This window comes from Aptenodytes patagonicus, chromosome 1 (genome assembly GCF_965638725.1).
Source record: "Aptenodytes patagonicus chromosome 1, bAptPat1.pri.cur, whole genome shotgun sequence".
Taxonomy (NCBI): domain Eukaryota; kingdom Metazoa; phylum Chordata; class Aves; order Sphenisciformes; family Spheniscidae; genus Aptenodytes; species Aptenodytes patagonicus.
The window spans coordinates 157,950,253-157,974,929 of NC_134949.1; the positions used below are offsets into that span (position 1 = coordinate 157,950,253).

The 24,677-nt window shown below is 47.0% G+C and overlaps 1 protein-coding gene across 1 annotated transcript in view; it reads left to right on the top strand.

Annotated features, from left to right (window-relative positions):
- Nucleotides 1-1,007: 1,007 nt before the first annotated feature.
- The window catches only part of SH3RF3 (SH3 domain containing ring finger 3), a 254,265-nt gene continuing 230,595 nt past the window's right edge, over nt 1,008-24,677 (top strand). Inside the window, exon 1 of the mRNA XM_076360288.1 lies at nt 1,008-1,403. Coding sequence (XP_076216403.1) covers nt 1,008-1,403 — 396 coding nt within the window. The remainder of the gene's footprint in view (nt 1,404-24,677) is intronic.

Sequence of the window (24,677 nt, forward strand, 5' to 3'; positions counted from 1 at the left end):
GGGGAGGGGGGGGGGGGTGGGACGCGACGTACCGCGGACCCGCGCAGCGTCCCGCCGCGCCCGCCAGGGGGCGCCGCGCCGCCAGGGATGGCGGGGCCGGACGGCGGCGCGGACCCCGGCCCCGCTCCCGGCCCGCGGGGCAGGCGCTGCTCCCCCGAGGGGCAGGTTGTGCCCACGGACCCTTTCCCGGCCGTCCGCGACCGCGGCCACCGCGACCCCCGCTCCTCCCGGGACGCCCGGCCCGGCCCGGGCTGCAGGGGCTCCCCCCCGCCCCCGCCCGGGTGTCCTCGGCTTCCCCGAGGGGGTCTCCTCCGCCTGCCGGCGGCAGCGTGCGGCCGCACGGCCCGTCCGGCAGCCTCCGCCAGGAGGAGGAGGAGGAGGAGGAGGAGGGAGCCGCGGCGGAGGAAGGCGGGGGGCGAGCCCCGCCGGGTCGGGTTACAGGGAGCCGTGGAGCGGCGGGGGGGCGGGCGGGGACCGCCCGCGGGGCGGCCGCCGTGCCGCGGGCGCCCCCCCGGGGCTCCCCGTCGCTCCCCGCCCCGCGCGGAGGCGCGGCGGGCGGCTCGCCGGGCCGCGCCGGGCCCCGCCGCAGCTGCTGAGCCGCGCCGTGCCGTGCCGAGCCGAGCCGCGCCGGGCGGCGGGAGGAGGCGCGGGCAGGCAGGTGCCCTCCTCCCGCACCGCTCCGCGCCGCGCCGCTGGCATCGCCGCTGCGCCGCACGGCGGTGGGCAGCGCCGCCCAGGCAGCCCCCGAGGTCGCCGCGGCCCGCCGCCGGGGGCAGCCCCGCCGCCGCCTCCCCGCGCACCCCCGCCGCCCCGATGGCCCCCGCCGCCCCGCCGCCGGCCCCCCCCCGCCGCCGGCGGCCGCGGCGGCCCTAGAGGCGTCGGGGCCCTGCGCTGCCCCGCGGAGGGGAGGCGGAGGCGGCGGCGGGGCGGGGGCGGAGGCGGAGGCGAAGGGGCGGCGGAGCGGCGGCGGAGCGGCGGCGGAGCGGGAGCCGGCGGCGGCGGCGGCGATGGACGAGTCGTCGCTGCTGGACCTGCTGGAGTGCTCCGTGTGCCTGGAGCGGCTGGACACCACGGCCAAGGTGCTGCCGTGCCAGCACACCTTCTGCCGCCGCTGCCTGGAGAGCATCGTCAGCTCCCGCCACGAGCTGCGCTGCCCCGAGTGCCGCATCCTGGTGGGCTGCGGCGTGGACGAGCTGCCCGCCAACATCCTCCTCGTCCGCCTCCTGGACGGCATCCGACAGCGGCCCCGCGCCGCCGGGGGCGCCAGCGGCAGCCCCAGCGCCGCGGCCCCCGCGTACCCCCAGCCCGCCGCCGCCCCCAGCGCCGTCGCCGCCGCCGCCGCCTCGGCCGCCGCCAGCCTGCGGGAGCTGGCGGCCGCCAGCCGCAGCGCCCTGCTGGGAAAGGTGGGTGCCGGGCCGGGGGCGGGCGGGCCGGGGGAGCGCGGCCGGGCGTGTGCGCGTCCCCGCGGGGCGCCGGGCGGTCCCGGTTTGCCGGCGGGACGTCCCGCGGGGCGGCGGAGGCTGTCTCCCGGCGGGGAGCCGCGGCGTGGGCCTCTCCCCGCGCTTGCGGCCGGCGGCTGCGGTTGCCCCTCCGATGTAAAGATGGGAGCGAGGGGAGGCTCGGCCTGGGATGTCCTCAAAATACTCCGGGCGGCCCCGGGCGGCGGGAGGGGCCGGGGCCGCCCCGGGAGCCCCCGCGGGGGCTCCTACGGCCTGTCCGGCAGCTGCCGCACCGACGGGCCCCGGGACAGCCCCCGGTGCAGCAGAGCTAGACGTGGCTCCCGGAGTTAAGAAGCACCGAGCGCCTCGAAAGCGCTTCTGTCCGGCGTGTCGGCCCCTGCCAGGTGTCTGTCAGGTGCAGGCAGGAGCCGGCTCCCGCTCTCCTCCTGCCTGCGGGGATAAGCCGCTAGAAATACTCGGCCGGTCCCGTACCCGGCGCTTTCGTCTCGCCCCCGAGTTTTCCCCTCGGCTCCCCGGGCGCTGCCTGTGCGGTTACAGCCACGCGGAGTCCTTCTGACAGCCAGGGTGGAGCGGGGCTTGAAGCTGAAGTTTCCCCTCCCAAGGGAACAGTAATTTCATTTTTATGTATAAGGTGTGTGATTTATTGAAGGAGACTACTGCAACGTATGCATTTCTTTATTTTAAAACTGCAATCGAGTGCCCGATCTCGCTCCCTTTAAAATCAATGGCGAGGGTTTCATTGACTCGGAGGGGACAAGATCAATTCCTCCCAGTGTTCTGTATTATTATATAATTCGATATGATAAAATTTACTGAGGGACCTCTTTAGGAGACTTTGGAATGGAGACGCTCTGAAGACTGTGAACTTCATCTTATTTCTAACGTCACTTATATAGTGGATATATTTAATTGTCTTTGATCTTTCATGAAATCTGCTTGATCTGTAGTTTAGTGTACGGGCTTTTGATTTGGAAAGGTCAATGCAGAGATTCCTTGTGAAGTTGTATCGCTATAGTAAATGTTTCAATTAATTCATTTCCTATTTTTTTCCTGAGAAAAATGAATAGACCTGTACCGGCGTTTTGAAGTTTTGCCTACAGGAAATGATGGCAAATGCCATACATAAATTCCATAAAATTCAATTTTGGAGTCTGAAGTGAAATACGCTTAGCAATATTTCCTGAAGGGTAGATCCTTTATTACTGAGCTGTAGACCGCAGTGATCTTCAGGTATTTAATAATGATTTGTCAAATTTAAAGAAGAAAAAAGGCAATGGGATTCTGCCCTCTGCTCTTTTGCTTATTTGTTTTTCAACTAAACTTAGGGTTACGGCTTTGTCATAGCAGACAACTCCTGTCATCTTGAGTTTCAGCATTGCAAAAAGGGAAGTTTGCATTCATTAGGTGGTTTAAAATACGGTACCCTCACGGTCTGGTTTGATGTCCAGATAGTAGTCTCTTACGGGAGGTAGGGTCTGCATGGAAGGAAGGCTTACTGCATTTGCAGGGTTCATCTTGCGGAGGCAGGCTCTTGCACCCTGACCAAGCTTCAGCGACCGTCCAGCAAGAAGACAATCTCTGGTTTTCAGATCTTTAAATCCTAGTCAAGCTAGGCTGTTACCGGGCGGTGTGCAGGTGAGGAAATGCTTGATGGGAAAGTTACTTGAGAGTAATTTTATAAATGCAAATTTTTAGAGAAGTTGAATTTTCATTATTTTACCATAAATTGGCAGATTTTTAAGATGTTAATTCCCTAGCCATTATTGCAGATATCAAATAGTAAATAAAACCACATCGCGTTCTATCGTTTTCTGACTTTGAATAGGACTTTGGTGAGCATCTTCAGTTCTGTTGTCTGTTTCTGTGTGGGTTGTTACCCATCTGAGCTTGATAGAAAGCAAAGTTACACATGACCTGAGAATCACATTTTGGCTTTTATGGTTAACAACTGCAATTTTTTTCCCCTTGCTGGGGCTAATGGGTGATCCTGGGGCAGAGTGGGTCTGTGCAAACTGTTTGCTTGGCCTTTTGACTGACTGCACAATTTTATCCTGGAAATCAATGCAATGTGCTTGATCCTTACAAGGTTCATTACAGTGAAAGAAAGTCTGAACTAATCTGCTTTTAAAAAAAGCAGCAGGGGAGAATAATCCTCCTTGGAGCTGCTGATACAGCTGATTGCTGAGCTATCCTGGAGACAAGAGTACAGCACCTCTCTCTGTACTAAACAATAGATGGTACAAAGCAGCCTAGAATTAGGCTTTTTGAGGCTGATACTGAAGAGCAGAATTGCATCCCTTTTGGTCTTATGTTGGTCTTTGACAGCTTAGCTCCCTTGGAGAGAGCTGAAGTGATTCTTTACGATATATACATTTTTTTTTAATTTCAGAAATTGCTGTAGATTTGCTGCCTGGGGCTTAAATGCAAATTACATTATTTTACTAATTAATACCTTTCATTTTAGGTAATGCGGTATATAAAATGGGGCATGCCATTATGGGCTTTTTTGGTTGGGGAGGAAAATGCTAATTGTGAAATGTAATGGCACAGAGCCAAGGTCACTTCTTTCAGACTTAAGTCTTGCCCAGATCCTCAGGCCGATATGTTAGAATCACACCAGGGATCTGTTTCTCTGAGAGTTTTAATTAACCTTAGAAGACAGAGCAGGGGCAGCTTCCGTATTGCTATTACGCCTGTGTTTTGCTTCTACACCTTATACTTGGGGGAAGTCTTCTTTGCATAGATGGTATTTTCTAAAATCCACGAATGTTGTTTATCACTTTGGCAAAACTCGGGGGGGTTGTATTTCTTTATCCGGTCTTTGGTCCTTCTTTTCCCATAGTTCATCGCAGACTTGGTCTATCCAGAGTGCTGAAACCCAGCGTGGGAGGGGCTGGGCTGGGGATGAACTGGCACTGGGGCTGCTCCTAAAGTTGGCCAAGACCATTCTTCAGAAACGCTTCTGAGATACTGTAGGTGTTTTAAGATATGCTGTGTACATCTTCAGTATGAGAGATCTGGAAGTGGTGTTTACCTACTGAGATATGCTTGAAAAATATTTGGGGTTCTATCGATATATAGTGGTATGTGACCTTTGGTAAGCCAGTTAGTCTCCCAATGCCTCTATTTCAGCCTGTAAAAAACCAATAGTCTGTTTCTAAACGGTGTAGTGTATTTTGGGATGTTCACATTAAAGATGCTATGTAAATGCAGAGTATGGTACCAGACATTATAGAAGGGTCCGACTGCTGAAAGAGCACACTGGAAGAATGAGGGAAAGGAAATCCAGCAACTGTTAGAGTGGCCCCCCCAGGGGATAAAGCAGGAGGCTAGGAGTGGTTTATAATGGTAGGTGCATTACACGCAAGGTTATAATTTATTGGCTCCTCTGTTTCCATTACCACTGTCAAACCGCTCGGGGAATTCAGGTTCTGTCAAAGTAAATGGCTCCCTTAGATTGCCGAGGCATTATGGTAAATCTGCCTTCTTTACTGAGTGTGGGGTTTGGGGGTTGGTTTTTTTTTTAACAATTATTGCAGTTTATCACTTAGAATTTTTTCAGGAGTTCTCAAGATCTAATAGCCAGCTAAATGCATGCAAGTCTTTAGTAATTTCCTCCCAAACCAGGCGTCTCCCACTCCAGGTGTGGGGCTTATTGCTTGCAATGCAAACTGAGAACAACATTTGCATGAAAAAGAAACAACCTAGAAAAACAAAACATGTCTCTCGTTTTTCCCAGAAGAGAGAACATGGCCGAAGTGACGGATAGGCATGTGGTGCATTACCAGACGGGCGTATAGGTAACGGCAGAAAGTAAGACATGCGCATAAGGAAAATGATGTGTCAGCGTGCTTGAGTGAAGTGACGGAGGGGCTGCGCTCCCCTGTGTTGCACTGGATGCTTCTCCCACGTATCAGCTTTGCAGAGCTATTTCGCTGTTTCAGGTGGAAGGCTGCCATTTGCTAGCCCAGGGGAAAGGTTACTACCCTTGGCTTCACAGGAGTTCTGCAAGCAGAGGGAGCAGCGCTAATTTGCTATCTAGGCTTTTCAGTTGCTCTGTTTGTAGAAATTCTCCAAAAGAGACCCTGAGTCATTATTTTTTGTGAGAGCCCTGCCTCATCCTACACTGGTTACAGTGGATTGAATGTGGAGTAGACTTTGCAGTAATTTTCCAGCTGCCGCGTTTCCTTCTTGGATACATTGTCTATCAGGAGAAGATCCCACACTGGGTTATGCAAGGGGAAGCGGATGGAGTCTGGCATTTATATGCGTTTATATCCGTTACCAGCAGCAGTGGGTTGTGTAGGGGACACACTTTGTCTTGGGCAGAGGAGACTCTTCAACTTGGCTTTTTAAGGATCAGAGTCGCACAGATAGGAGTGCCGTTCTTGTCAGCAGCGCACAGTATGCATAGGCCCACGGACTTACCTTACTTTTGTTCTTTCTCTCTGATTTATTTGCTTCTGTTACTGTAGTTTGGCTGGCCAGTGCCTGAACTTTGTCATAAAGCCATCGAAATAGGACTGATATTCCACGTGTCAAAGGCTCTGATCTTGAAGATTTTTTTTTTTTTGTCTGGCAGATGGCTAAAAAATGTGTTTCAACGCAGGAGATTAACAATCGTACTAAAGGGATCGCAAAAAATATAGCCAGGAGTATTTAAAATCCCAGCAATTAAAGCTGTCCTCACAGAAGTGAGGGAGCATAGGAGAGGTTATTGCTGAGGGGCTGAGTCAGAAAAATTCATCATTCACTGAGCTCTTGCGCTTTTCAGAAAACCCGCCATTTGCAGGCGTCATCTTCATGTCCGTTATGTTTTCCAGAATTTTTACCCGTCTTTGGATGATGCTGTTCACTTTTACTTGCAAGCTAGAAAAATGCATGATGGGCCTGGTGTGACCAAAGGGTGCCAGTGTTGACAGTGGACTTATCCTTCTGGATTGGGATGGCCAGCAGTGGCTCCATCACACCTAGAAGAGTCGTGGGGCCATGGAGAGGACTGTGCCACTAGCCCCAGACTCTCCCTATTAGTTTGCGTCAGTGTGGCATGCCTCTGTGGGACTCCTCTTGCTGTCAAATGTGAATGCTAAGTTTAATCCCTGCACGTCATCCCTCTGAATGATTCATGACGAACGCCGGTAACGCTTAGCGTATGACAGCGTTCAGTGTTCGGTAGCTGGTTACTCAAAGAGAGATGGATAGACTTGCTCGACTCAGCCCTAAGATCCTGTGCACATTTTAATTCCGGCAATTTTTGCCCACCTCCCCTAAATCTCTGTTGTTTGCTGTTTGGGGAGACGGCACTGCTGTGGTTTTCAGGCTGAGAAGGAAGAGAGAGCGTGGTTCTGTGCAGAACGCAGCCATTGACCCCCAGCCAGCTGCATGAACTTTCTGAGCTTCACATGTCCCAGCTGAAAACCTGCCCCAGTAGCGCTCACCCACCCTCATGTGCTTCACGATCGTCAGAGGGAAGCTGCCCTACAAACGCAGAGTTATTACTAGAGAGGCCGGGATTTGGGGAGATGCAAAAGTGCCAATTGTATACACTGAAGCTACGACAGTTATTTTCTGCTGTTGAATGGGGTTCGGCAGAGATGCTGCACTTCGTTTGCGGGGAATGTCGGTGCAGGGACGCAGCACTGAGCGCTGTGTATGGGCTGTAACAGTACGCTGTATTCCTTGTTTCTAATCTTATCAGCTCATGTTCAAGCAGACTCCTGGTGCTGGCCGGGTGCCCAACAGGTCAGACCGGCTGAAGTGGCTGGCTGTTAATGCCGTGTGCCTGTACTTGCAGGTCAGGGGGAGACTACGCGTGCCATACTGCTCTTTCTAGACAAAGCTGTGTCCATACGGTCAATAAGCCGCCACATAAAATGCTACGACAATATTTTATTTATGCCGTGGAGGATCTTATGCTCTAGGAAGGTCTTTTCTTATTGTCTAAAGTTATTTTAGTTTGCTGTCTCATACTTTTAGGTTAATAATCCCATTACTGTTTCAACTTGAAAAGTGCGTCTGGGCACTTCTTGAGTTTTGCACTGTTGTATTTAGAATTTCCCCTCTAATTTCACTATTTTCTTCAACATTTCATGCTGCCTCTGTTAAGAAGCACTGCTTAAATTTCAGATAAAAACCATAATTCCCTCTTGCACTTCAGTAACCCACGTGTAATATCTGTAGCTATGGGATGCCACTTTCTTTTGAAGTCTGCTCTTCCTTAGAAGCCTTTCCTTAAGCTGCAAAAGGCCAGTTATAACTAATATTTCACTCTGATTAATGTCTTTAAGCATTGCAACGTTGTAATCGCTGACCTCTACTCCATTCAGTTTTCCGGGACTTGGTGACTTCCGCGGACCAAAACTGTTTGGGATGTACGCGGTTTCAGCTTTCCAGCACTCACTCATCACATATCAAGCTGAATTTTCGAAAGCGTTTTCAATGCAGTCTTGTTAAAATCTGGTATTTTACAACAGGTTTTCCCAATCTGGGGTAAGCTGTCATGGGAAGAACCCAAGATTAGTTCTAATAGGACATGAGAGCCTGGGCAAAGATAAACTACGGGATTTGAGAAAGCTGCATGACCTTGGCCTTGCCCCAGCTCCCACAGCAGCTGTGCTTCTGCAGCTGCGGAGGGAGCAACGGGGAAACGCAGTGCCAGCTAAAAGCTACCTATTTATCCCTAGTCTTGCACCAAACCAAACTGCTCCCGATTACAGAAGCCTCTTGCGTGGAGCAGACTGGTACTTTGGCTGGAAGGTTACTGGCCTGACCATTACGCAAAAGAGAAAGTAAAAAAAAACCCAAACCAAACAAAAAAAACCCAAACAACAAAAAAGGAGAGTAAAAAAAATTAGAAAAATTTCTTGTTAGTGCAGCGTGTAGATGGTTCTGGGAAGAGGTTCTCCCCATTTACCAGCCCCAGACCCTCTTTCTTCTGCCAGTTCGGATTCCTCCGACAGCTTGAGACGTGCCTTTTTCTGACGGTTCGGGGCGGCGGGGCGGGCTGCTGATGTGCTAGTTTTACTTGCTTGGCTCCGTTACCATCTTCCTCAGCAGTAATGTTAAACTCGTTACCTCCTCTTTGCGGGAAGTTTTGCTTATGTTGCTAGAGCATTGCTGAAAAACCTTTAAAACTGTTTGAATAGCTTTAAAAAAACCCCACAGTGTGTGCCCAATAATTTAATCTAATTGTCCTTGCAGGTAATTTGAACTGTTTTATTCCGTTAAAAAGAACAAACATTAATTTAACGATACATGTACATGAGATGCCTCTCAGTTCAGGGGAAGGACAGCAGGAGGGAATATTACTTTTGGTATTAAAAAGACATTTTGTTTTCAAAAGTAGAGAAAAATGTAAAACATCTGGAATTAAGAGCACTTTCTGCCTAGTCTTTTAAGCATAATTTCCATCGGCTCCACAGAACTTGCTGTGCACTGGTCGCTGTTAGCTGGGGTCACCTGTGAACTCAGGCGATGGGCAGCCTAATACCTGCCCAAAGGAGCTGATGGGGCTGCACCCCTCCTCTGCTGGGGGTCACTGGGAAGGCCTGGTGTCTGGCACCAGGCTCGCTCCTCCTCATCTGTAGGCCAGCTATCGAGGGGTTAAATAGTGAAAACCACAGTCGAGCTTGTCTCATAACTGGTTTCTGGCACTTTCAAAGCACGGGTTGGCCCCTGCCGAAGTTTGGCTTCTTCTCCCATCGGAGCGGTTGGGATTTTTGGTGCGACCGGTCTGTTTGTGTGTGGTTGACCCGAGGGCAGGGGTTTCTGAGGGACGTGCGCCCTCATGAACACTGTAAAATCCTCTCTGCAGCAGGTCTCTATCTTGTCCCGTTTTGGAAACTGGAAGGCTTAGCAGCCTGGCTTGCAGCGCTGGGTGCCAGAAGAGGGAAGGCTGTGGGATTCGCTAATTAAAAAAAGAGAGAGATGGAACTGTTTTCTTTCGCCGTGGTAATCGCATAACATAATTTGACTTGGGGATGCTGAGGAATTTTCATCTGCTCTCGAAGAAGACTGGACAAAGGTGCAAAGCCCTTTGCTCTGCGGCATTCAGCCACGTTTCGTTTTGAAGATACCTTAAGGATTTGTGGTAGTGAGGAATTTGTCCCTCGTGTTGGCTGTCAGCTAGAATATGATTTATCAGACAAGTGAAACTAATGCTGTATATGGTTAAGGAGTGCCTTTCTGTGCACAAAAATGGTGTTTATGGGAAGAAGTTGCTTCTTAGTCGATGCTTAGAGTGTCTTTCTGCTGCTACAGCAACAGGCATGAGAGTCTGATTATTCAGGCAAGTTAGCATTCATTTTTTTTCCAAGTTTTTAAAAGATCTGATCCAAACCAATATGAATCGGCCATTGCTAATTTTAGAATGGTCTGCTTGCACGAGATAACAAATCCCAGTTTTAGTTTAAAGAGAAAATATTTTAACAGAAGGCTGGCAAGATTGTTATCAAAATGCTAATGATCATTTCTCCTACAGTCTCAGTTATTTTCAGAGGGAGGACTAGAATAGACACATCATCTGAATAAAATTGATTTTAATATGTATTACTGTCTCATTAAGCTGTTAAAGTCTTTCCCCTTCTGGACAAAGGTTCATTAACTGCTGCAGTTGATGCATCATTAAAGTGGGTTTAGATGCAAGATGGCTGGAGGGAAAGAGAGATCTTAAATTTTGGTTGTGCAGTTGTGGATGGGCTGTGGGTAAAGATATTACGGTCCTAACCGAATAGAAAGGGACACTGCTGTGTTTGGTGTGCTGCTGCCTGATTGCCTTCCGAGTGACACCCAAGAAGTCACTGTCATATTTACTTTACTAAATGATCATTTCAGTAAATATTATTGAACATGTTTATTTGCAGATTAATTTCAGGCTAATTCCAATCAAAAACTCCTCTGTGAGTTACTATAAAAAGACATGATTTTATGAATCTACTTTTTAATTTCTAATTTCATTTTGAAACAGCTTTTAACAGGCTGCCTTCTTATGTGTTTTGAAATGCTTTTATTGCAGCTTGTATCAGGTTTGCTATATTGTCATCCCTATAAGCAAATCAATATGTTTTCATTTCCAATGATAGTAATACTTTATGAATTTTTAATTATTTTAACTCAGTAAAGTAGAAGGAAGCAGAAGGAAGATTTTTTGATTGTGTTTTGATTGACTTCAGTTAACATTTATTTATCTGTAAATAAGACAGGCACACACAAATATATGTATGTATGTATGTGTGTGTGTAATACATATATCTCCCTGAACGTATAGTTTTTTGACAGAAAAGCCTGTTCCATGCATTCTTCTTGAGTCCATATCCAATTCAGTAAATCATGCAGTATTGTCACCGTGTGCTGGTCATGGGCGTGTGTTGTGTCATGGCACAGTGGCTGGTCCTGCTGCATCTCTGGACGTGTGCCCGCGGTGACCCCCTGTGATGGAGCATGCCTGCTCGAGGGATGATAGGTGTGCACGTATGCAGCCTCCTCTCACACCCCGAAAATACAGATCTGTGCTTGTCGTGTGAGGGAGGAGGGATGTCCAGCAAGGGGAGCAGGAGCTGGCTGGAGGGGAGGCGGGGGAATGGGTACCAGCTTGCTGCGAGGCGCCTGTCCCTTGAGGATGCTGAGGCCCGTTGTGACAGGCTCTTCTAGTGCTCGCTGCCGAGCCTCCTTGCGATTTTGTGCTAAAATGTCACGAGATAAGAGACAGAAATAGTGCAGGCTTTCCTGGCAGAAGCGTGAGCTGCAGCACGTCGAGTGGGCAGGATTCATCAGCGCTGCTCCTCGCCGGCTCTACGCCGTGAAAGAGGCAGGCATGGATGGCTTCGTGTTCAGTCCAGAGCATCTTGCGATTCAGCCAAGAGTTTTCATGTGAAGAACCTCATTCTTTCGCATACTTCCTTTCTAAAACAAATCATAAAAAAGCCCTTGGAGAATACAGTCATACATACACGTCATAAAATACAGTAAAATAATAGTTGACAACCATGAGATGAATTTTTTTTTGCTTATTCTCTTCTGCTGTGTAGGTAATCATGGTGTTAGATCATAGTGGAAAACGTCTGATTATTTATATTTCGCAGTCACACAGCAAGGTAAAATCTGAACCAATCATACCTTTTTAATAATGAAAAATCAGTAAATGATTTTCTAAAAGGAAAGTACAGTACTTTTGATCTATATTGCAGAAAGGAAACTTTATTTTTTCCTAGCTTGAGTTTTATCTGTTCTTTTGATAAACACAGGACTTCCTTTTATATGCGGTCAGTCTCGCTTTTATCTGAGCATATATTTCCATGGTGGGACTATCACTGTAATCGTTACTGTTAAAAATAATTTAGTACACTCTAAAGAAAGGACTGTGTAGCATTCAGCATCTGTAATAATATTGTTCAGCCAGGGAGAGGTCATTTTGTGCTTATTAACAAACAAAAACTCAACAGCCAGAGTTGAATGGCCATCTCCCACTCATCCCAGGCCTCAAAAACAAGGAAGCAAATAGCTAAGGGGAAGGTCGGTGTCTCCCTCCCTTTGTCTTGCTAGCAGCACACTGCAAGAAATGCAGAGGTGTAGAGAGCCACAGGGCTTTTGCTTTCCAGTTTCTCTGCTTCTAATGTTTGTTTTGTAAGGGTTTTTTAATGCCGAAATCTCTGTTGCTAATAATTGGTTTTGCCTAGTCTATTCTTTTTTTTAATATAAAATATAGTGTCATATTTGCTGCCTTCTGCAGTGTGTAGAGCTGAGAAGATGAACCCTGTCTGCCCCCGAATGAGAGCGGGAAATGGGTTTGGTGCATCAAGTCGCCACGGTCCTCTGGGGGACTCGGGGGAGTTTGTGGTGCTCTTTAATGCATCTCTTCTCCCAGATGTTTTGCCCACCTTTAAGAAGTTATTAAAAGTAGGAACTCCAGAAGCAAACTGCTGCATTAGTAGCAATAACAGAAGATCCAGGAAAGGATCTGTGTCATCGTCCCCTTCCTGCAACGCTCTGCTGCCAGTTGAAGACATCCAGCAGGCGAGAGGGGGCAGGAACAGCCCATCCAGGTGGTGGGCTATGGCTGTCCTGTTCCCCTTCCCTCTCCACGTGCATCCTCGCTCTCCAGCGGGCCAGCACACCAGTGTCAGGAGCAGAGGTACAGGCATGGGTGGTCGTTGAATCGTTAACCTCCCAAATTAACACATTTGAATCCTTTCTAGCCTATACTGCAGAGCCTGGCTTTCAGGCTGGGCATCATCACTCTTCTCTGTGCGGTGGGCGCAGAGAGGGACCAAGAAGAGGAGCTCCTTCCAGAGAGGGACCCAGAAGATGAGCTCCTTCCATGTGGATGATGAAATGCTTCACGAGTCACCGGTTATGCTAGTGGTTGGGGACCCTGGGAGAGGGGTGTGCTTGGCGGTAGCTAGTGATGAGATGACTGTACCGCATTTAGTCATACTGAAAGGCAGCACAGGGCCGTGCAGAAGGCGGGAGAGGATCATTTTGGATGTTTGGTTCCTGTGGGAATATGGCTCATGCGATAGCTTAATCTTAAAAATATGAGGAGAGTGTTTATGGAGAATATGCCCTGACAGCATTGTAGGCTGGAGTGTAGTCAATAGTAAGACTAGTAAGATTTGGAGAACACGTTGAACTCTCTTTTTTGAGTCTCTGTTCCTCCCCTTCTGAGCTTGGGAACCGCTGCCACACCAGGGGCACGGCCAACTGTCACTGATGAGCGTCTTCCTCGTTGCTACAGCTGAAATGGAGTCAGTGGACTTGTGCTGTGGCATATTTGTTGATGGATTAAAACTCCCTAGACTCACCTTGCTTTGACCACTCTTCACGTAGGCCACCACCTGCTTAGAAAACAGTGGCAGCAGCAGCTATCTCCTGCCCATAAGAATGGGAGGAGGATTCAGGTGATAACACTCATGCACTGCTGTGCAGTTTCTGCACTAGGATGCTGCTCTGTCAGAGGGGTCCTTTCCTGTTTAATTTGGTCACTTGAGAATGAATTCCTCTGGTTATCAAAATTGTGATGAAAGTGGGATTTTTTAGTATCAGTCCATTTTCTTGGATGTAGGAGAAGTGTATTTCAGTTAATCCTCTCCATAGCTATCAGAAGGAAACTTTTTGTTGGTACAGGGTTGGGATTAAAAGAGTCTGAGCTCACATTTAAAATGAGAGATCGTGGGAAACTGGATAGAGTTGAGGTTCCTCAGCTGCTCTGATGCTTTTGACGAACATGTGCTTCCTTGACGAGTCAACTCATGACTTAAAGGTTTCGGATAGTGATGCTGACTCCCCGAACCAGTGATCCCTTTCCAATGCTGGTGAAATAAATAGAAGCCAAACACAGAGCAAAGACTGTGGTCACCCTGAAGTTGTCTCATTAGTGTGTAAACCCAGAGCGATTGGCAGTGAGCAGATAAAGACCAGAGTGAGTCTCAGGCAAGACTGTAAAGGTTACTTTGGGTTTTTTGTTCCCCTCCCCCCCCCCAAAGAGATTCCTTGGCTGATAAAGTGCATTAAAAGATGCCTCTACAGCAGTATTTCACTTTCTGAAGTCATGTAGCTGGAGACCCAAGAAAGTAATCGTACAGGGAGATCCTGACCTTCGTAGTGTTCAATATCCTAACTGTTTAGTAGCTTTGTCTGAATGAACTTCAAATAAACACCATTTTGTTTTTTGTAGCTTTTTTCAGTAATTAATGAAAGAAAGTGAGTAATCTGCTACTTGGCAGTGCCGCTAGGCACGTGGTAAGAGGGCAAAAGTCTCTCTCTGTAGTAGAAAGGATTAATTGATTTCTTTTTTTACTTCCATCTCCTCTTCTCCTTCAGTCCCTGTAGTTCCAAGAGACTGCAGATTTCAAAGCTAAGAGTGAAAGAGTTGTGATGCCCAAGCTGTTCCTAGGGGCATGTGAGAGCCTCGGGGGCCTCTTTAGGACTGTGACTCAGTTTTGGTGGGAGGTGTGAGAAATCACTATCGTAGTAAGTAGCAATATCGTAGCACTTCAGCAGACTGTTTTTGAGAGTGTTGCTGGAAGGGAATAGTCTCCTTCCTAGGAAGAAAAACTCAAGGAACGTGATTTGAATAGCTTTGCTTCATTGACCTGGAGCAAATATTATTCAGGATAATGGTTTGCACTGATGGAGTTGCTGTATTATTTCACTTTAGGTCTGTCAGGTGTTACTATTTTCTGCTCTGCCTGCTGTGGATAGATTTGCCTTTTCCGTCTTATTTCATGTATTTACTTTCTTTGCACACACAAGAAGCAAAAGGAAACAATTTTGCCAGCAATAAAGGTCTCTCATGGAGGCCGCGTCCCCGCCACCGTGCTCCCCATGGGTTCAGGCCGTGGAGGGGTTTTGCTGGTTCTCCCTTGGGGCGTGGGGGATGCCTTGTGTTTCTACTCAGGCTTGATGGGAGGTGACAGCTCAGGAAACCCCCGTGGCCCACTCTGTGCCCCTGTGAGGTCCCATGCTGCCGGTGCTCCTTGCTGCTCACAGCCACCTGGGCAGCAGCAGGTCACCCGGCCCCATTGCCATCACCTTATGACCCCTCGACATTGTCTCTCTGCCCCGTTGCCATCACCCCTTGGCCCCAGGAGCCCCTCTGCAGGGGGTGGCAGACTGCCTGTGGTGCAGAGCTGTTTCTGGGCAACCCCAGATGCTCCCTACCCATTTTGCACGTGAACAGCATTGGAGCAGAGGTGGACCAAATTAATGGTCAATGTCCAAATGGAGATCAGTAACGTGGTGTTCCTCAGGGGTCTGTATTGGAACCGGTACTGTTCAATATCTTTATTAATGACATAGACAGTGGGATTGAGCGCACCCTCAGCAAGTTTGCAGATGACACCTCAAGCTGAGTGGTGCCGTTGATATGCTTGAGGATGCCATCTGGATGCCATCCAGAGGGACCATGACAGGCTGGAGGAGTGGGCCCATGTGAACCTCATGAAGTTCAGCTAGGCCAAGTGCAAGGTTCTGCACCTGGCGCAACCACCAGTATCAGTACAGACTAGGTTACAAATGGACTGAGAGCAGCCCTGTGGAGAAGGACTTGGGGATACTGGCGGACGAAAAACTGGACATGAGCCGGCAATGTGCACTTGCAGCCCAGAAAGCCAACTGTATCTTGGGCTGCGTCAAAAGAAGCATGGCTACCAGGTCAAGTGAGGTGATTCTGCCGCTCTGCTCTGCTCTTGTGAGACCCCACCTGGAGTACTGGGGTCCCCCATACAAGACAGATATGGACCTGTTAGAGCGGGTCCAGAGAAGGGCCACAAAATTATCAGAGGGCTGGAACACCTCTCCTATGAAGGAAGGCTGAGAGAGTTGTGGTTGTTCAGCCTGCAGAAGAGAAGGTTCCAGGGAGACCTTATTGTGCCTTTCAGTACTTAAAAGGGGCTTATAAGAAAGATGGAGAGATTTTTTACCGGTGCCTGCAGTGACAGGACGATGGGTAACAGTCTTAAACTAAAAGAGGGTAGATTTAGATCAGATGTAAAGAAGAAATTCTTCATGATGAGGGTGATGAAACACTGGAACAGGTTGTCCAGAGAAGCTGTGGATGCCCCATCCCTGGAAGTGTTCAAGGTCAGGTTGGACAGGGCTTTGAGCAACCTGACCTAGTGAAAGATGTCCCTGCCCATGGCAGGGGGGTTGGGCTAGATGACCTTTAGAGGTCCCTTCCAACCCAAACCATTCTTGGATTCTGTGACTCTACGACCAGAGAATAGGCACAGAAAATAGGATGTAGCAGACACAGCTACAAACAGTGAAAAGTAAATATTGTAAAATGCATGTTTATGTGTTTTGGGAGGTTCAAGTAGTTCAGATCTCTACTGTTGATTCCTTAAACATCTTGATGCAGTGAAGATGCTATAAGGAAAATTGCATTTTTGTGCTGAAGGGTTTCTTTGGGTATAATGCTTGCAAATTGAGTACAGAATTTAATAAATATGGAGTCATTCTCTTCTCTTTATTTCATCGCAGCTCTGCTGAAGGAATTCTTTTGATTTGCAGAAAAGTTTATGGTGGAAAAATTGTTTGACATCCATAGCAAGTATAGTTCATCCTTAATGGATTGTTTAAATTTCCCAATAGGGATATTCTGTTTCTGAACAATAATAGTAAATTCTTGACCTTATGTTACAGTTTCCAGTTCTTTAATAAATAGAGGTATCTTTAGTTAGTGTTTTTTAACTCCACAGAATGCTTTACAGAAAATAGTAAATACCAGTGCCCCCTTTGTAGATGAGAAGTTAAAGCATGTCCATAGTGACCCGCTACCAGCACAGCAGAGCCAGGGAGCAATCGTATGCCTCCAGACTCAAGCACTGTGCTGCTGTGGCACTTAATGCACTCAAGTTCTTGTCATCATCCTCGTGTTTGGAAGGAGCGTGACAGACATTTCACACCAGATTTTGTTCTGGTTAAAGAGCTTTGATGAGTTTCACCTCCTTTACTGTGCGCTGCAGCTTCATTTGGCCTGCATCCAAGTTTAGTTACTTTAGTTACTGAAATTGTTTTCCTGTTTTATTTCCTAGTATTAAATTGCTGTAAAATTAACTGGAAAACTTCTATTATGTACCCTGTTTCTTTCTTTTGTCTTCACATTCTGGGTCTTTTTTGTTTGCATGCGTTTATTTTTCCTTTGCTTACTTTCTCTTTTACTGCATCTATGAAGCTTTTGTTCTAATTTTCATGTCATTTGACATATGAGAGAAACCAAATAAAATGTTTTGCATTTCTGTTTCAAGTTAAAAACCACTTTTTATGCTGAACAATAATTGTATTACAAGGAAGCCTGATGTGCCCTCAGTGCCATTACAATATGTTGAATAAAAGGTAATTTAGTGGAAACAGCGGAGTATTTGAAAGTTCACTGCATGAAAATTGGATTTTTGCCTTTTATTATTTACATTGCACCTTATTCATATTTAAGGCCACAGGGATTATCATCCTCCTTAATGGCTTTATTTAATAAAGACTTTGCATTTCACAGTATAGGTTCTAGTGCGGGCTTCAATCTGTTATCAGGATTTCAATTAGCTGGCTTTGGCTTCAGTTGCCCTGTAAATCCTATAAATATAACTAAGTAATTAATTTGCTTTCACTGGATGGTAGTGGCTACTTTTAAATACAGCTGCTATATACTTAGCTGCTAAATGATACAGCTGTGCTCATAACTTGCTTTTAATTTTTTTTTTTTTTAAAGATGACATATGTCTATTAAGGTGTCTGGCTAGACCAGGACCAGTCTCCCAAGGTAAAAGACCTTGTAGGGGAACTTTAGTTATGGCCAAGGACCATTGCAGCTGGGATGCAAGCGCATCTTGAATTTTGGGAGGAGAGGATAGGGACAGGTGATTGTCACGGATCAACGTATCCCCTAACGGGACTACAGGACTTTGCATCCTTTGACTGTGGTTACGTATATTGTGAATCAAGGGCTGGACGTAGCTGATTCCAGGGTGGGGGAGTGGTGATAAATATAGGAGACTGAATGAAATCCTGTTGCTCTTACTTTTGGGTCTTCCCTTCACTTATGCAGAATCACGCACCCATGGTAACTTTGTGGTCAAGGTTTTCTTTTGCAGTGACATTTAAATCTTCTTGCTAAGTATGCAAAACAAATAATGATGTAAACTGTTTTTGCTGCACCCTTTGGGGTATTGGGAGATTTGACTTTAAGCAAGCCTAATAAACGGTCAGACTTGGAAAGATGTGCCTCAAAAATACCGAGATAGGGCCTAGCATTTTCTGTATTTCCTCTTGTAAATTCTCTCCCCTGCACACCAAAATACTGATACCCTGAAATAAGGAATCAGCCCCGCGGCCAAGCTCTGGGGTCAAAACCAATAATGAATGGGTGCTAGTTCAGTGGGAATCACGCAGTGTGAACACGCAGCCAGCCCAGGCACCCACTAAAAATGCCTCCCCTGCCCCAAAACAGAACAGAAATCAGTACCGGCGAGCTGCAGGCAGCAGTGCAGGCAGCAGTGCAGGCAGCAGTGCAGGCATGCCAGCCCCTCGGCGGCGCAGATGGATGTGCTCAGCAATTCACCTAAGAGCAGCAGGACGGCATACAACTTGGAAGCTTGTGGAAAAGCGCTGTTGATCTGAGAGTCCCGGTCTTTTCTTATTCCTGCTGGCTCACGTCCCGAGGAGGGAAGATTTGAGACCTTCAGGGACCTGCAAAGACCAGGACACCAGTCAAGTTGCAATACTTAGAGCTTTAAAAATATTTTTTGCCTATCAGTGCGTGATTAACTGAGTGTATGAACTCAAAGGGAAACATAATATTTATTAAACATAGTTCACTTAGTCATTTTGGCATTTGATATGCAAAGATTATGCATTTTTCCCAGGAGTTATGTTAATAATTTCAGCATGATAACTTTAATTTTAAAAAGGGCTTTTCTTTGCTAAAGGGAGGGTTATCCGTGCATGTGTACAAGGAAAACTTTAATTAAAATTTCTGTTCTCCATTGTTTCAGGAGTTTAAAATGCACTTTCTCCCCTGTGAGACAAAAAGACTGCTTATATTTACAGGACTCAAAGGGTTAATGTGTGAAAATGAACACATTCAAGGTTATATTACTGACAGCTCCATTGTGTTGGCAAAGGAAAAAGATGAAGCACAGCCTCAATTTACTTCTCTTGCTAAATAGTACTTTGTTCTGTATTGTTAGAAGAAATCATTCCATATCTGGAGAAGATGGAAAACATGGAAATCATGATACTGCCTCTGCTGACCTTAATATAATTTTTTTTTTAACCATTTCTCCCCTGGCCCTCATAGAAGGCTTGAAAGAGAAACCAGTGTGTTTTTCTGAGGAAGGTCTGAGGACTTGAAATGTGATCCTCCTTTTTGTTGCCTACTGCAGCAGATAAAATATGGGGGAGTTCTCCTTATGTTTGTCCAATATGGGAAACTGATACTCTTAGATACATCTGCCGTGGAAAAATAGGACATGTTTAGTAAGTTTGCAAAATATTAACCATTTGGTACATTTTGTTTATCTGTGGTATAGGAGAGTATTGCCAGTGTTAGAGAATTGATGAATAAACTGGGGGGAAAAAAGGCAAGATAAGAGTTTGTGTCAAAGCTCCATCTGTTTTCTGTAGGCTCCTACAAGTTTCTCTGGAAACTTGTTTCTATGAATTTGAATGGCAAAGGAGAAACCCTAAAAAGAATCCATTTCTTTCCTCTAACGGATGTTGTTGTTTATAGGACAGTTTTAGTAAAAATATAACTTTGCTGTAAATCAGTACTTGTCCAGAGTAAACTCCACCCATGGAGTACGCAATCCTTCAGAGAACCCAGAAGAAGGGACACCAAGGTAGTTTCTCTCATTGAAACCTATGATTAAGGATGCTGTAATTATTTCTTGGGAGATGTTCACTTGTGCCTGCACCGCCCTCTCCTGTTGAAATCCTCCCAGAAGAGTCAGGAGGGAATAAATCCCTATGCTGCTGCAGCTTTTTCAGGTTTCCTTTGGTGGTGCTCTTGATGGGGTTGTCACCTATCCCTCTGAAAGGGTTGGGATTTGCCACCCAGAAGTTCTGTGCTGGACCAGTAGCCCTTAAATATCATGTGCATCAGCAATACAGGTCCAAAGGAGCCACATCATTGGAAACTGCTCATCTGCTAACCACCATCTGGCAAAGCGGCTCCTGTAACAAGAAGGAAAGCAAATGAGGAAGAATATAGAAGTTTTCATTCGAGAGTTGTATTTTTCTTTGAAGATTGATAGCAAGTGGACAGTCTAATAAGAAGGAAATGTTGCTCTCACTTCAACTCACTGCCTCAGAGTGAAACCTTCATTTTGTTATTTTATTTCAATATAAAACATTGCTATTTTACCTTTGAAAATAACCAGCGTTGCTGATAGGAAATTATCTGCTAAGACAAATTCATCTGTAGCTAATATGAACGGTCTATTGCTCCTTCCATACAAGGCACGCAAATCTTTCTTGGCTGTTTGTGATCAATCTGGTTTTCTAATATTTGCCAGTGGAAAGGCCCTGGATCATTTCTTTTTTCTGAATCATATTTTGATTGTCTCATTTCCTACTGAAGTGATTAAAGCTGAGCTGGGCATACACAGACTATAACTGCAACACATGGCTTTGCTAAGCTGCAATGTATATTATTAAAATTTCTAAAATTATCTTCTACTGTTGGCTTATTTAATGCCCTAAAGCCTTCTAAATGAGTTAAGAATAAATGATAGGGTTATCCACATTCAATACTTCTTACAAGGTTCATTTGTATGAAGGATCAGAAGGAGGAGGTGACGTGCCTTGGGTTTTCACCCCAGCCAGCTTGTGTCCTGGGGGATCGGGACTGCTGGGTGCATTGAGGAACGTGCACACTTGGTAAGATGGAAACAGCCAAAAGGGTCTTTAACAGGGACCTGGAAAGAAGCACTGAAAAGGCACCAGAAAAGCAGCTGACCTCCCTCCCGGGTGTGTGTAGGAGGATCTGGGTCTGAATACAAAAAGTGTGTCGCTGTGCATTACTGGTAGATCACAGAATCACAGACTGGTTGCGGTTGGCAGGGACCTCTGGAGGACATCTGGTCCAACCCCCCTGCTCCAGCAGGGCCACCGCTTGCCCAGGAACGTGAACGGAGATACTGAACAACACATCAGTGCAACAGAGGCTGTGCCAGGTCATGGCAATGAAGACAATGGCTTCAGAAGTAAGCAGTCCTTAAAACTGCAGACTCATTGCTCTTGCATTGTTAGGAGTTGCATCCCCCTTTGTTAATCTTTAAAGGATGTTTTTGGCTAGTTTCTTGATTGGGTGTGCTTTTTAATGTTCATATCTGTGCTGTCGGCGACGGAAAGCAGAGCTGGAAAGTGCAACCATCACTCCAGCCACTTAGCTGTGAGGGTCTTTCTTTTCCTTCAGACTTTGGAAATCCTCACCTGTCCTGAAAATTTATAGCTTGTCTTTGCTTTGGGGCTACTGTGAGTTAATCTCAAGTATTTATAGCTATTATAGTTGTTCAACAGACAGGTTCAGCCAAATAAGAGACCTTAGCAGAGCAGATTAATAGCAGGGAGCCCTTTATTTAACTTGGCAAGGCTCATCACAAGCCATCAAAGAAAGCAGTCACTTTGTCAGTAGTATTGAATGGATGAATATGATAAAAAAAGAGGTCACAAAGTCATACTGCCTAGTTTCCCTCAGAAACAGAAGAAAGAAGGGCTTGCCAAACAGCTTTAGGACTTGAATATAGGTGTTTTATGTATTCAAAGCATATGGGGTTCATAACTATTGTTCCCTTCGGTATTGGTGAGTTTTCTCAAAATGCAGGAAGGAAACAGGTCTTGAAGGAGCCCAGAAGTGACACGCGGCCCATCTGTTTTGCTGAACAGTTTCTCTAAATTAAATCCATTGCTTCCCAAGTAGAGTTGATAATAGGATGTTGAAAATAGAGTATTTCAGAAGCAATTTTGAAAGCAGTTCCCAGCGGCCTATTACAGATGCAGGTATTCTGATGATAATTCCCCATTCCCAAGTGAGGTACTCACTTAAGGCCCCAATTCAGCAGAGGCTTTAAGTGCACACTTGTGTTAATCTCGGTTACAGCAGTTTTGCCTGTGGTTAACTCTAGCAGCGTGTTCTCAATTAAACATGTGTCTGATGTGTCCGCTGCAGAAATAAAGGGCTGACTTGAGGTTAGAGATAATTTTCTCTGAGTAGCTACTGAACTCTGTTCAGGCTGTACCTGTCTGCATCTATTTAGCACGAGGCAACGTGGGCTGCGGTGGCTTGCGTCCTCCTATCAGGAATTGTTTAAGAACATGGCTGAAGTCTTCCACTTGACTAATTCATAAGAGAGGAGCTGAAGGAGTTGGGAAGAAACAGGACTATAAAATGTAATTTCAGGGTTACTGCTCTTTGTCAGCTATTGCAGGGAGGATGAGCATTACAAGTGTCGCAAGTGTCTTTAATTATATATGGCCTACTTCCTGCAATATTCATAAGAAATGGAGATATGAAGTGAAAGTTCTGGTTGGAAGGTATAAAGGTTATTCTTAAATATCAACAAGGTGATTTCCCCTACCAGGTTCTCCATCTAGCAAAATGACTGGATTGCTGCGTTTATAGAAAAAAAAGGTCAAAGCTGTTCTTTCACCCATGCGTCTTCTTTGCCTTGGTAAACCATCCCACAATAACAATCGCTGTAGATGTGTCTTAAAGTCCTAAGTGCTGCAGGTGTGAAAAAATACTGGCTCCTGACGAGCAGCCAGGGAGTGGAGGCAGTGATTTATAGGACAACGTAAGCGTTGCAGAATTCAGAAGCACGTATTCTCCTCAGTTTTAGGTTTGATGAGCCCTGTGAGCCCTGCAGGACTGGTAAGTCCCGTAAAGCATATGGTTAGCAAATTGTGCGAATTCCAGTCTGAAACAAATGTAAAAATAGAGGAACTGGTTTTAGCACTGTGTTTTTTACTGTCTGCGCTTACGTTAGGATTGTGTTAGGAATAGGAACACTAAACTTTTACAGCTGGCAACAGGTGGAGGATGATGAACAGGAGGATTGTTCTGGATGTGCAGGGGAAAGGCAAGGTGCAGACGGTGGGACTTAAAGGGTCTGCTGTTTTAATAACGTAACTCATTTAGGTGCAGCCCAGCGGTAACCCCCCAAGGGCAGTCATCGTTCATTTCTACACACTTGAGGCTGTCACTGGCTCGGCGTACGTCCTGGTCCCAGCCCCTTACTGTGCTGCTATCACGTGAGGGCAGTGAAAGGGGAGGAAGGCTGGCGTTATCTTGGTGAACCAAACATCTGCAGCGTCATCCTAGTCCCTGCCTCTCTAGGGAGCACCTTCCACTGAATTTCGTTTCTCATCTGCCGTGCAAGCAGGGAACAACCTCTCCGCGGTACAAGCCTGCACCGGCCACCAGCCATTCAGACATGCCAGCATTTGCTTGAACCGCTGCTGCCACGTTCCCTGCCCAGTTTGCAGGTTGCTAACACGTCTCTTCCTGAGACTGGCTAAACCATACGTGACCCTGCAGTGCTTCCTCCCTCTCTGCCCAGTTATGGTGTTCACTGCAGGTGCCCTTATTCACAGGCACGTTTAGCTGCGGTCATACGTGCCTTTTGGCCTCCTCCTATGGTGTTTCAAGCCAAGTCATGGTCATTTTTAGAAAAAGGTCCCAAATTTAATCTTGCTTTAACCAGACGACTTAGAAATTTGCTTGCGGGATGCCCAGTGCGTAATAATCCTACCTAGCACTTGCTGCTGCCTTGCCAGGGAGTGCCTTGGTGCACATGGTGCGTTGGATGGTCTCACAGACAGCTCCTTCCTCAGGGGTGACACTGACACCACAACGCATCGGGGCCCTGGTCAGTTCTGGTGCCTCCTGCTAATTCACGTGACCCTCTTCTTGCTCTTAAAAGTTGGGTAAGGCAGTAGAGCACTCTTGGCCTCTGGTCCCCAAAGCTGTATAGATAAATGGGACCGCATGGTCATCGCCTTCAGCCTCCTCTTATGGGAGACAACTGTGCAAAAAAAAGTCATTCTGGAAAGATCCACAAACCACCTGCCTCCCCATGGCCAGATTCAGCAGAGGCTACAAGTCACTTACCAGCATTTTTTTTTATAAATATAAGACCTAAACTCGAAGATAACAGAAAGAGCAGGAAGGGCCCTGCTAGTGTTTATAGATCCCTAGAATAGCACGGAATAATGTTGGTAAAATTCCTGGGATATCCTAGGAAATACAGTATATCCAGATATACAGGAAAGCATCTCTCCCAGCTGCGAATCAATTTGATGTGAGCATGGGAACAAAGTATGTCAGCCCGACATACCAGGGGTTTTAGCATCAGGGTACGTCGTGCTGCACCCTGCCCAGCACCATCCCTCCAGCTGCGGGAATCCAGACATTACAAACCCCATATTTTAAAATTGGCATTAGCTGGCATTTTGTGAGGTGCCTTCTCCCCTGACTTTGAAGAGCGGCCAGTTCCCAGCAAGCCTCAGCGCGTGACTAGGCAAATTGCTGCTTTCTTACCCTTTTGCAGCCCATGGAGTTGGGTTGAGGTCAAATTGCTCAACTAGACCCCCCTCACCCCTCTTTAGGTAGGTCTTTGCTGGCATGAAGAACTCCAGAAGTTGCCTCAGGAGAAGAGCTATCCTGAACGCGGGTTCTGCCTGGCTGCATGGGGTGTAAACACTTGGTTGCAGCTCTTAATTAAAACC